At 42.2% G+C, this 13323-nt stretch overlaps 1 protein-coding gene across 7 annotated transcripts in view; it reads right to left on the bottom strand.

The window, feature by feature from the left end:
• Positions 1–13323, bottom strand: part of ankrd44 (ankyrin repeat domain 44) — a 224632-nt gene that overhangs the window by 13066 nt on the left and 198243 nt on the right. For all 7 annotated transcript variants that reach the window (XM_072578948.1, XM_072578952.1, XM_072578947.1 and 4 more), the window contains 2 exons: positions 8435–8517; positions 2900–2982 (listed from right to left, as the gene is read on the bottom strand). In XM_072578948.1, coding sequence (XP_072435049.1) covers positions 2900–2982; positions 8435–8517 — 166 coding nt within the window. The remainder of the gene's footprint in view (positions 1–2899; positions 2983–8434; positions 8518–13323) is intronic.

Below are 13323 nucleotides of genomic sequence, written 5' to 3'. Positions count from 1 at the left end.
TCTCATGTGGAAGTGGGCCATTTGCCCCTTCGAGCCGACAGCGAATCAGTGCATGACATCCAACAGAGTGAACTTGCAAAGTTCTCCAACTTTTCAAATATTATTTTGAAGATGTGGCATTCCCGGCCAGACCAACATGTATAGATCTTCTTGAATTACTCCCAAGAAAGTGAATGACAGCCATATTCTTGAACCATCACAGTTAATGCGATGGCTAAGTGCACCCGCAGTCCTGTTTGGGAAGTGGTTCCAGTTTTGACTTAGCGAACGATAACAGAGGAGATGCAACACAGCTCCAAGTCAGAATTGTGTGCAACTTGGAGGACAACTTACAGATTGTGGTATTCCCAGGCAACAACATTCAAGCTCATCACCATTCAGGTCAAATTAATAAACTTAATCAGTAATTCATACACCACATTAAATAGTAGCCTTCTTCACTATCAACTTGAATGCATTACATATCATTTCCAGGATTTTAAGGCTTCTTCCAGAGTTCAAAATATCATAACCTCTACCTCTTAGAAGGACAATGGCAGCCAATACATAGTAACCCTATCACTATCCATGTTTCCTCTCCACCCACTATCCTGATTTGAACCTATTTCACCATTCTTTCTTCAGCTGTGTGTTGATGTCCTGAGACTTTCCAGAAACAGCAATATGGATACAACTTCACCAGACAAACTTAACAGTCGAGTGTGTGGTGCTGGGAAAAAAAAAGCAGGTCAGGCAGCATCCGAGGAGCAGATGAATCGACGTTTCGGGTAGAAGCCTTCATCAGGAATGAGGCTGAGTACCGAGGAGGTGGAGACATAAATGGGAGGGGGGTGGGGCTGTGGAGAAGATAGCTGAGAGTGCGATAGATAGATGGGGGTGGGGTAATGGTGATAGGTGGGAAGGAAGATGGACATGTAGGACAGGTCATGAGGGTAGTGCCAAGTTGGAAGGTTGGATCTGGAATAAGTTGGGGGCTGGGGAAATGAGGGAACTGGTGAAATCCTTTGTAGTTGGAGGGTCCCAAGGCGTTGGTTGGTTAGGGAGTGGCAATTGAGGTGGCCTAGGACCTGCATGTCCTTGGCGATATGGGAGGGGGAGTTGAAGTGTTCGGCCACAGGAAGGTGGGGTTGGTTGGTGCACGCATCCCAGAGATGTTCCCTGAAGCACTCTGCAAGTAGGAATCCTGTCTCCCCAAGATAGAGGAGACCGCATCGGGAGCAATGGATACAGTAAATGACGTGTATGGAAGTGCAGGAAAAACTCTGATGGGCATGGAAGGCTCCTTTGAGGCCTTGGACGGAGGGGAGGAGGGGGGACTTATGGGTGCAGGCTTTGCAATTCCTGTGGTGGCAGGTGAAGGTGCCGAGAGGGGAGGATGAGTTGGTTGGGAACATGGACCTAACAAGGGAGTCATGGAGGGAATGGTCTTTACAGAAAGCAGATAGGGTGGGGAAGGAAAAGGTGGTGGGATCCATTCTTGGGTGGCGGAAATGGCAAAGGATGATGTGATGTACATGGACGTTGGTGGAATGGAAGGTGAGGACCAAGGGGGTTCTGTCCTTGTTGCGATAGGAGGGGTAGGACTCGAGGGCAGAGGTGCGGGAAACATATGAGATGCACGGGAGGGCATCCTCAACTACGTGGAAGGAGAAATTGCAGTCTTTAATGAAGGAGACCATCATATATGTTCTGTGGTGGAACTGGTCCTTCTGGGAGCAGATGTCGCAGAGAAATTGGGAATCCCTTTCGCCTAAATAGTTAACAATTTAAGAATGTGGGTCTTCACCACTTTTTCAGGGGAATTATAGATGAACATGAAATGCTGACTGTGCCATCAACACAATGTGCTGAAAATCAATTTTTTTTAAACTGCGGCATTCAAATCAATATCATCACTGCACAATGATTTTGTTTTTCACCTCATTCTCAATCTCCATATTTACAATAGCCTGATGAAAATTTTTCAAAAAAACCTATAAAAGGCAACAATGTTCTAAAAGAAAGAAATTCATTTACCAGAAAATTAGCAAACAACTTTTATGAATACAGTACCTTCAATGTAGGAAAATGTCCCAAAGCGCTTCATGGGAATATAGTTAAATAAAGTTGGACACTGGGCTAGGTAAGACCATTAGCTTGGTTTTAAGTAGTAAGAAATATATTAAAAGGAGGGAAAAGAGGTAGAAAGGCTGAGAAGGTTAGAGGGGGAATTGATGTTTTTCGATTTGGAGGATAATTAGGTGCGCGTGATGTCAGGGTCAAGGGGATGTAAAGGTGATGTAATTGGGGGTCAGGTGAAGTAAGGGGTCAGTTTAATAATTATTCAGGATTTAGACTACTTATTTAATACTCCAGTTTTGCCAAAGTAACCATTTTACTTAATTTCAGAGAATTAATTGAAGCGTCCAATTTTTAGGACTCCTTTCAGAAGGATCGCGACAGAGAGGAATTACCCAGACGGCTATTCAATTTCCCAAGCAATTTCTTCAGTTTCTGCTGAGAAGGACATCCTGCAGGATCCCAATGTGCACCCTCAATCTACGCTGGCCAGTGGAAAATCTGCCTCATGGGGTGTGCAAATCTTACAGTCCAGAACTTGGCACTTCATGCTCTTGTGGCACAGCAGTAGTGTCTCCACCTCTGGGTCAGAAGGCACAGGTACAAGTTGCACTTGCTCCAGAGGTGTACGATATCATCACTCAACAGACCAATTAAAAATAGCTGTAAGATTGCCACTTTCTTGTTAACTTTGTCGAACGTGGAAGATTTCCCACATGCTTTAAACACTTACCTGCATTCTGAAAACCATCCTGGTCCCTCGACCCAATAAAGTACTTTCCCTCGAAAACAATCACTTTGAAATATTTTTTCAAAGACTTACTGAAATATTCTGACTTACGTTTGCAATGCATTGTTTGTTGCATTAATAAGGCTTGCACTATCCATCTTCTCAAGAATGAACAAGGCACATTTTTCATGACCCTGCCAGAAACAAACACAATTCATAACATTAAGCTATACAAACTCTGCGTGCACCATAATCATGCATTTAAGCTTTATTCACTTAAAGTTTTTTCCCCACTTATTTGTTGGTTTTGAACTGTCTGTTCTCTTCCTGTTCCACATCCCAAATAAATTCCAGTTCCAGATGTTCAGTTCTTATGATGCAGTTCAAATTACAGTTGAATCAAAAGCTTTGAAACTCCACCAGACCAGAAAACAAAATTTGATATAACATAGCCCTGCTAACAAATTATTTCTTGTATGCACCAGCCATTACATCTAATATTTTATTTCCCACAGGAGTAGCAATTAAGATAGTCAATACTCTCCCAAAAGCCGCAATATCTAGCACTAGAAAGCTCTGGAATCAATGTATATAGAGAATCAGCTGATTTTTGACAGGGACAGTATTTGTGGGCATTACATCCACACTCCTCCTCTTGAAAAGCACAAAGTCAGATAGATTGCCATTAAACCTTCTCAATAGTGACTCTGGCTAACAATTGTGTGTTTGGAAATTGGAGAGGAAAAGATCAGACTTGGCCATTATTCAGTCAAAGTCAAACTCAACTCTCTATTCAAATTCAGACATGAATAAAGTACATTTTTGGTAAGAAACTGCAGAATACAATTGTCCTATAACTCATCACATGATGAAGGAACACATTTAGAAGAAATATGCAAGGATAAAAATATTGAAGATAAGGAGAAGCTATGATATTCTAGAGTAAAATAAAGATAGAATGCTAGATATTTTTGCAATATATAAAAAATCATTTTTTGAGTCATAGAGATATATAGCATAGAAACAAACCCTTGGGTCCAACTTGTCCATGCTGACCAGATACCCCGAATAAATCTAGCCCCATTTACCAGTATTTGGTTGTCATCCCACTAAACCCTTCTTATTCATATATCCATTCAGATGCCTTTTAAATGTAGTAATTCTATCAGACTCCACCACGTTCAGGCAGAGGGCGGTGCATGTATGCAATGAGTTGCCAGAGGAAAGGTTGCCCCTTCGGTCCCTTTTAAATATTTTCCCTCTCACTTTGAACCTATGCCCTCTAGTTTTGGACTTCCCTCCCCAGGGAAAAGACCTTGGCTATTCACCCTATCTGTGCCATTCATGATTTTGTAAACCTCTAAGGTCACACCTCAGCCTCCACAGAAAGTAGCTCCAGTCTAGTCAGCCTCTACCTATAGCTCAAATCCTCCAAAACTACAATATCCTTGTAATCCTGAGGGGCAGGATGTACATGTATTTGGAAAGACAAGGACTGATTAGGGATAGTCAACATGGTTTTGTGCGTGAGAAATCATGTCTCACAAACTTGATTGAGTTTTTTGCGGAAGTAACAAAGAGGATTGATGAGGGCAGAGCAGGTGTGATCTATATGGACTTCAGTAAGGCATTCAACAAGGTTCCCCATGGGGGACTGGTTAGCAAGGTTAGACCTCATGGAATACAGGGAGAACTAGCCATTTGGATATAGAACTCGCTTGAAGGTAGAAGACAGAGGTGGTGGTGGAGGGTTGTTTTACAGACTGGAGGCCTGTGACCAGTGGAGTGCCACAAGGATCAGTGCTGGGTCATCCACCTTTTGTAATTTACATAAATGATTTGGATGAGAGCATAAGAGGTACAGTTAGTAAGTTTGCAGATGGCACCAAAATTGGAGATGCATTGATAGCGAAGAAGGTTATCTCAGATTACAACAGGATCTTGATCATATGGGCCAATGGGCTGAGAAATGGTAGATGGAGTTTAATTCAGATAATTGCGAGGTGCTGCATTTTGGGAAAGCAAACCTTAGCAGGACTTATACACTTAATGGTCAGGTCCTAGTGAGTGTTGCTGAACAAAGAGACCTTGGAGTGCAGGTTCATAGCTCCTTGAAAGTGGAGTCGCAGGTAGATAGATAGTGAAGACTATGTTTGGTATGCTTTCCTTTATTGGTCAGAGTATTGTGTACAGGAGTTGGGAGGTCATGTTGCGGCTGTACAGGACATTAGTTAGGCCACTGTTGGAATACTGCGTGCAATTCTGGTCTCCTTCCTTTCAGAAAGAGGTTGTGAAACTTGAAAGGGTTCAGAAAAGATTTACAAGGATGTTGCCAGGGTTGGAGGATTTGAGCTATAGGGAGATGCTGAACAGGCTGGGGCTGTTTTCCCTAGAGCGTCGGAGGTTATGGGGTGACCCTATAGAGGTTTACAAAATTGAGGGGCATGGATAGGATAAATAGACAAAAGTCTTTTCCCTGGGGTGGGTGAGTACAGATCTAGGAGGGTATAGGTTCAGGGTGAGAGGGGAAAAGATATAAAAGGGATCTAAGGGGCAACTTTTTCACGCAGAGGGTGGTATGTGTATGGAACGAGCTGCCAGAGAAAGTGGAGGAGGCTGGTACAATTGCAACATTTAAGAGGTATTTGAATGGGTATATGAATAGGAAGGGTTTGGAGCGATATAGGCCGGGTGCTATCAGGTGGAACTAGATTGGGTTGGGATATCTGGTCGGCATGGACGGGTTGGATCGAAGTTTCCATGCTATGCATCTCTATGACTCTAAGTCTTTTCTAAACCCTTTCCAGTTTCACACATTCTTTCTATAACAGGGAGACCAGCCGAAGGGCCTGTTTCCATACTGTAGGGAATCTAACATTAAAAAATTGCATGCAGTATTCCAATTGTGGCCTGTACAGCTGCAACAGGACCTCCCAGCTCTTACCAATAAAGGAAAGCATACCAAACAACCTCTTCACTATCCTATCTACCTGAGACTCCACTTTCAAGGAACTATGAACCTGCACTCCAAGATCTCTCTGTTCAGCCAGAGGTGGTGGTGAAGGCTGGCACAATTGCAACATTTTAAAGGCATCTAGATGGGCACATATAGATCACATCCACCACTCTGCCCTCATCAATCCTCTTTGTTCTTCTTCGAAAAACGTAATCAAGTTTGTTAGACACGATTTCCCACGCACAAGCACTAATCCGCCCTTGCCTTTCCAAATTGATGTAAATCCTGTCCTTCAGGATTCTCTCAAACAACTTGCCCACCAATGTCAGGCTCACCTGGTCTATAGTTCCCAGGCTTTTCCTTACCACCTTTCTGAAATAGTGGTACCCCGCCCTGTGCAGTTTATTTTGATTAATTATGGCTGAATACAGTTTATCCAGAACTTGTTTCATTGTACATAATTCTTCACAGACAAAAGTGGGATTCTTCCTGGTCCTGGTAGTGTCATTTGCTTTAGGATGTCATGAATACAAATCTAGGCCCTCATTCGCATGGAGATTTGATAAAATTACTTCACAGGTAGACGAGATAAGGATGGCAGTTTCCTTCCCTATAGGGCATTAGTGAACCAGATTGGTGTAAACAGATAAAATAATTCAATGACAAATGTAGATTGATTTTGTGGGTGGCACAGTGGTTAGCACTGCTGCCTCACAGCTCCAGAGACCCAGGTTCAATTCCCACCTCTGGCGACTGACTGTGTGGAGTTTGCACATTCTCCCCATGTCTGCGTGGGTTTCCTCCGGGTGCTCCGGTTTCCTTCCACAGTCCAAAAAAAGGTGCAGATTAGGTGGATTGGCCATGCTAAATTGCCCATAGTGTTAGGTGAAGGGTAAAATGTAGGGTAATGGGTTTGGGTGGGTTGTGCTTCGGCGGGTTGGTGGGGACTTGTTGGGCCAAAGGGCCTGTTTCCACACTAAGTAATCTAATCTAAAATAGGAGTAAAATGACAGGTTGGCCTCTATTTCTGACAGATGATAATAGTTATGTAAATTCTTAAAATAAAAACAAAGATGAAGAAGATCTGAAAGAAATGTAAGTGCTGAAGAAACACAAAAGGTCAGGCAGCCTTTGTGGAGAAAAAGATTTGATACTCTTCCATAAAGAGTTCCAAAGAGGAGTCATGGAACTCAAAACATCAACTCCATTTCTCTCTTCACAGAAGCTTCCGGTCCTGCTGGGTTTTGCCAACACTTTCACAGTTTATGCAAATTCAGGTGGTGGAATGAATCTGTACATTTGGCCCAAGATGACAATTTAGCTCCATAGTTCATGTGATTTGATCATTTTAAACCTTTTTTATGATTGCATTCTATCATGGTCTTCCATAACTTTTGCACCTTCTTCATGAGAAAGGAGATCCTCAAACCATCTAGTCTGTCAAGCCCTTCAGTATTTTATTTGACTCAGTAAGGTCATCTCTCATCCACTTTGGAGTTTAGAAGAAAAAGTCAAACCTGTGGAAAGAGGCCATTCAGCTCATCAAGTCTGCACTAACCCTCTGAAGAGCATCCAATCTAGATCTAGTCCCCAACCCTATCCCCATAATCCCACTAATTCACCTACCCTGCATCCTTGGACACAATGGGACAGTTTGACATGGCCAATTCACTTAACCCGCATATCTTTGGAGTATGGGAAGAAACTGGAGCATCCGGAGGAAACCCACAGAGATAGAGAGAATGTGCAAACTCCATGCTTAAGGTGAGAAGAGAAAGATTTAAAAGGGACTGGAGGGTCAATTTTTTCCACATAGAGTGTGGTGCGGGTATGGAATAAGCTACCAAAGGTGGTGGAGGAGGCTGGCACAATTACAACATTTTAAAAGCATCTGGATGGGTACATGAATAGGAAGGGTTTAGAGCGTTATGTGCCAAATGCTGGCAAATGGGATTAGATTAGTTTGACATATCTGGTCCTTATGGATGAGTTAAACCGAAAGGTGTACATTTCTATGACTCTATGACTCCATAAAGGCATTCACCCAAGGCTGGAATCAAGCCCGGGTCCCCGGCATTGTCAGGCAGCAGTGCTAACCACTGAGAAAATCCATTCATTTGAAGAATCAAACTAATGTACCTTCTCGAAACTACCTCCAATGAAAGTATATCCCTGCTTAAATGAGACCACAAAAACTGCACACAATTCTCTTGGTGTGCACTCAATAAGGACCTGTGTATTTCCTTACTTTTAAACTCCATCCCTCTAAGCTAGCTAAACTGAACATAAACTTCCCATTGGAAGTGTATTTCAGAGATCAGATTAATGAAACATGCATCACTGTTCTTCCTTAATCATCATAGTAGTGTCCACTCAAGAATGATTTGAAAAATTCAGTGTGAACAACAATAATAGAGATAGCCAAATGATTTGCAATACAATGAATGCTATTACACTGGGCCACAGAAGTGTAATCTGTGGAATGCAAAGACATCAGTTTTAAATAGCATGGATCATAGTGATGCATATACACATTGTAGATTTTTACTAATCAATACACTGGGTTTAGGAAGAAAATAATTCACTTGGACGTTTTATAGTGGTTTCCCACCTCTGAAGATGAAATGTTCTGGATATAATCCATATTAAAGTTTGGATATACTATCAAATAGTCTTTTTTTTGTTCTTACTTTGCTACATGCCAAGTGAAGAGCTGTATTCTTGTTGGTGTCTTTGGAAGTTAAGTCAGCGTTCGCACTGTTTACCAAGATCTCTGAAATGAAAAAATATTTTTAAAAAATGATTTTCAAAGGAATGATCAAAGTCCAATTGCTGCATTATTTTCACATTAAGCTGCTTAGGTCAATGGAACCAGTATTCAAGACACCCATGTCCTTTTTTGGTTTCAGTATCAACCAAAAATTTGTCTATTATTGTAATATGTGAAACAATATTAATAATACATTTGTCAGATGCCTCACTAACTCTTTGGTTCACTAGTCACTGCTTAGTATAAACTATGGACATTGAGAATTTGTTTTTAACAAGTAAACGCACAAAAGGTGCTCAAAAGAATACATGCCACAGATGGTGTTTATAATGACATTTTCCTTCAAGAAAAATTGTGATTTTGTTTGATAAAAGGCAATAGGTTGAAGTTAGTGACTGAGGCAGCAGCCTTGTCCACCAGCTGGACAGCCAGTGACAATGCCATCATGGCTGTTTCCAGGAGAATAGAAACAGGAGAAATCAACTATTTGGCCTCTTGTCCTTAACTCTACTTTCTCTCATGTTTATTCCCCTTTATCCTAGGCTTCCTTGAAGTCTGAAAATCTAACCCAGCCATGAGTATATTGTAAAGGCAGCCTTTCATTTTGGAAATATAAACTATAAAAAATGGAGTTTTAGATACTGTGTTATAAGGAATGAATTAGTTCGTTTTAAACAATTCAAAAGAAGTGTGGAACTGTGTGACATAAATTTCTTTGTTATATGAGGACCTCTAACATTCAGAGAAACTGATTTGAGAGACATGCTTGTACCATACATCTTTGGGTTAAAATAATGTCCGATGGGGGAATCCAAGACAGCGGCAACCTAGAAGGATCACATTGCTAGACACAACTAGAAATAGTCCCATCCATGTCACTGTGAACAAAAAAATGAAAAACAGTAAAAGAGCTACAGAACCTGAAAATTTCATTTACCTTTGGCATTCTCCTGCAGCAAAAACAAAGAAAGGAGGGAGTTCACCTGGAGCCATGGCTGCAGTTCAATCCACTGAGGTGGCGGGCTTGCTTACTCACCAGGCTTTGGTTGAGGAGCTCACCAAATCTCAAGACGTCCTGGGGAAGCAGATTAAAGGGAAAAGAAAAAAAAAAGAGGAAAAGCTGGCTCTGCCATGCTGCAAAAGCACGAACAGCAGCTGGAAGACCTGGGGAAAAGGACTGATGCCCCCGAATGCTGGGTCACAGGGGTGGAAGCAGAGGCTGATTCATCCAAGAGTCAGACTGAAGCCCTAGAAACACAGGTCCATAGTTTGCTGGATGACCTTGAAAACAGGGGCAGAAGAATCTGTGCGTTGTTGGCTTGCCAGAGGGGATGAAAGGTGAGCAGCCAGTGGAATTCTTTGGGAACAGGCTCAAAGGGGGAAGGGAGGCGGAAAGGGGAAGGATAAAGATCGAGAGCGCCCACTGGGTCGCGCCACTGAGGCCAGAAATGGACAGGCTCCCTCGCCCTGTTCCATCATTATAAAGACAAACAGACTCATGGAAGCTTCCAGAAACCAGGGGAGGGATCAGAGGGAGTTGGTGTGCGAGGACTCCAGGATTATGGTTTTCCAAGACTTTTCAGCGGATGTGATCCAGAAGAGGAAGTCCTACAACAGCATCAAGAAGAGATTTGAGAGAACTTGGGATCCAGTACTCAAAGATATCTAGCGCCGCTTTGGATTAATCATAATGGATGGTACATTTATTTGACTCGCCAGACAAAATGAGGAACTTTACGGACACGCTGACCTAAGCCAGATGATTGAATAGGCACAGGTAACAGTAATTTGGGTTTGTCCTTCTTCAGATAGGACTTGGTGGAGTCTCCTTTTGTTGACAATTAAATTAAATTATGCTCCAAATGGATAGAGTATTTACCTTTCCTTTCTAAGTTAAGCTATATCAAGGGATGGGTGACGTATTTACTTTTAACTTACTTGTGTATATTACTAATATTTTTTTCTTACTTTTTTTGCTATTTTATCCTGCATTGCCTATGTTTGTGGTGCAATTCTAACAAGTAGGAGTTAAGAGGACGATTGGGATGGTTAATAGGATTTTGGGATGTGTAGGTGCTTCCTTTGAATGGTGGGTAAATTCCTCTAATCAGTACCTTAGGCACTTTTTATTGCTTTTCTGTTTTTTGGTGTACATAGCTTTTGCAAGTTTTGTAGGTTTGTTGGTTATAGCTTTTGTTTTGTGGACTTTCTTGTACTGAAACTCGACGATTCGCAATTCAAGTTCTTCCTCTCTGGAATCGAAATTGTGTTATAGAAGGTTATGGCCAAGGATGTGTTCAAGTGATGTACCTGGAACATTAAGGGGAGTCACTCACAGGTCATGAGGAAGAAGGTAGGCTCCAGTCTTAAAGGGAGGGGGTGGAAGTTGCCTTATTGCAAGATGATGCAGAATATTTGAAACTGCAACAGAGTGGGCATGACCAAGTTTAATTCTGATCTGTCAAAACTAGGAGTTGGGGGTGGAGGTGGGGGGTATACTTGTTAGGAAGAATCTGCCACTTAAGTTGTTACAGTGTATTAAAGACACACACAGGAGATTGGTAATCCGTAAAGATTTGATAAATGGGTAAGATTGCGGGATCTTAAATGTTCATTGTTCCCCAGCCCACCCCTTCAGGTTCTTGATATATGCACTTTCTAAACTAGTTAACCTCGCATCTCAACATATTATTGTGGGGGGATTTTAATAGATCCTACTATACACAGATTGCCCAAAGGGCCCCCCCCCACCCTGATATATTCTTCGGAATCTAAGCAATTAAGGGATTTGTGTGTTGAACTAAGATTGGTAGAAGTTTGTAGGCACCTTTACCCTACTGTTAGGGATTTTATGTTTTTCTTGAATCTGCACAAATGCTATACCAGGATTGATCTCTTTTTGACCTCTGTAGCACATTTGGGCTCGGTGGTGTCATGTACAATTGGAAACATCACTGCTTCTGATCATGCTCCAGTGCATTTAATGGTCAAGATTGAGGATATTATGGTAGGTTTGAGGCAGTGGCAATTGAATCCCTTCATCCTTAAGGATAGCACATATACAGAATTCTTTTCTATGAATTCAGGGCTTTTTTAGACATTAATTCAGGTTTGGCCAGTAATCGATCCGTTCTCTGGGAAACTGCTAAAGCCTATGCTAAGGGGTTAGTTATTTCCTATTTTGCCAGTAAGAAATGGCAGAGGGATGAGCAGCAACGCTTGCTCGAGACATGTCTGAAGACAGCTGAAAAGGCATACTTTGATAGGCCTTCACTGGCTAAACTACAGAGGATCACACAGTGCTTTGATCCACATCAAACTCCATGCTCACACAGACAGCGAAGAGGGAGCTTACATTTGCAAAACAAAGGTTGTTTGAGCATGGGGATAAACCGGGCAAGTACTCAGCATATTTTACCAGGAAAAGGAGTGCTCCCCAAGCCATTACTTCAATCAGAGAAGATACTGGAAATTTAACCCATGGTTCCTCAAGGATTAATGGTGCATTTTGGAAATTTTACTCCGAACTATACCAGTCTGAAAGTTGAGAGGATGAGTGGGCTAGGATGGAGTCTTTTTGGAAGAATTTGGACCTCCTAGGAGTGACCCCTGAGCAAGTGTTTCTCCTTAACACCGCACTGTCATTGCAAGAGGTGCAGGAGGCGATGAGGCAGCTTCAGGATGGAAAAGCGCCTGGTCCTGATGGACTTCCCAGTGAGTTTTATAAGGAATTTATAAATACATTGTCAGGACATATGTTTAGCATGTTTAATGATTCACATAATCGTGGCCTCCTCCTGCCATCTTTGAGAAAGGCAAACATTTCTCTTATCCTTAAAAAGGGAGAGTCCTGGAGGACTTTGCTTCCTATAGGCCCATCTCACTTCTAATGTCAATTTCAAAATCCTAAGACTCTTGCACTAAGTCTAGAAACTGTGCTGCCTGCCATCATTGAGGAAGATCAGGCAGATTTTATAATTGAATAATGTCAGGTGATTACTTAATATGATCCAAGTATGCTGAAAATGTGTTGCTGGAAAAGCGCAGCGGGTCAGGCAGCATCCAAGGAGCAGAAGAATCGATGTTTCTGGCATGAGCCCTTCTTCAAGAAAGAAGACTCCTGAAGAAGGGCTCATGCCCGAAACGTCAATTCTCCTGCTCCTTGGATGCTGCCTGACCTGCTGCGCTATTCCAGCAACACATTTTCAGCTCTGATCTCCAGCACCTGCAGTCCTCACTTTCTCCTATGATCCAAGTATGTCAACCACCACTGGTACAGGGATTAGTAATCTCTCGAGACAACATTTGACTGGGTCGAGTGGCCATACCTTTTTTCTACTTTAAAGTGGTTTGGCCTGGGCAAGGTCTTTATCAGATGGGTAAAGGCTTTGTATAGTAAGCCTCTTGACACGGTTCTCACCAATGGTGTGCGATCAAGCAATTTCAATATTCTTAGGGGCAGTCGACAGGACTGTCCCTTATCACTGCTGCTTTTCACATTGGTGAGACAATAGGTCGGGATCCCAATAAATCTGCTCCAGAAGTGCAAACAAATTTATATAAAATTGCAATGTATGCAGATGATGTTCTTGCCTTTTTATCAACAGTTTCAGTGGTTTATCTGATACAGTGCATTAATTTGTTTGTCGGCTTTTCGGGTTACAAGATCAACTTTGCAAAATCAGAGGCCATGCCCATGCGTGGTCTCCTGAAAATGCCTGAGGACAAATCTTGATTTCCCTTTAAATGGTCACAGGAGGGCTCTCTCTTCTTAGGTATATAGCTAAACCCGAGGCACTACAACTGTAG

This window comes from Chiloscyllium punctatum, chromosome 10, assembly GCF_047496795.1.
Source record: "Chiloscyllium punctatum isolate Juve2018m chromosome 10, sChiPun1.3, whole genome shotgun sequence".
Lineage (NCBI taxonomy): Eukaryota > Metazoa > Chordata > Chondrichthyes > Orectolobiformes > Hemiscylliidae > Chiloscyllium > Chiloscyllium punctatum.
The sequence above is the reverse complement of the archived record's forward strand: the minus strand, read 5'-3'. Positions and strand labels throughout refer to the sequence as shown.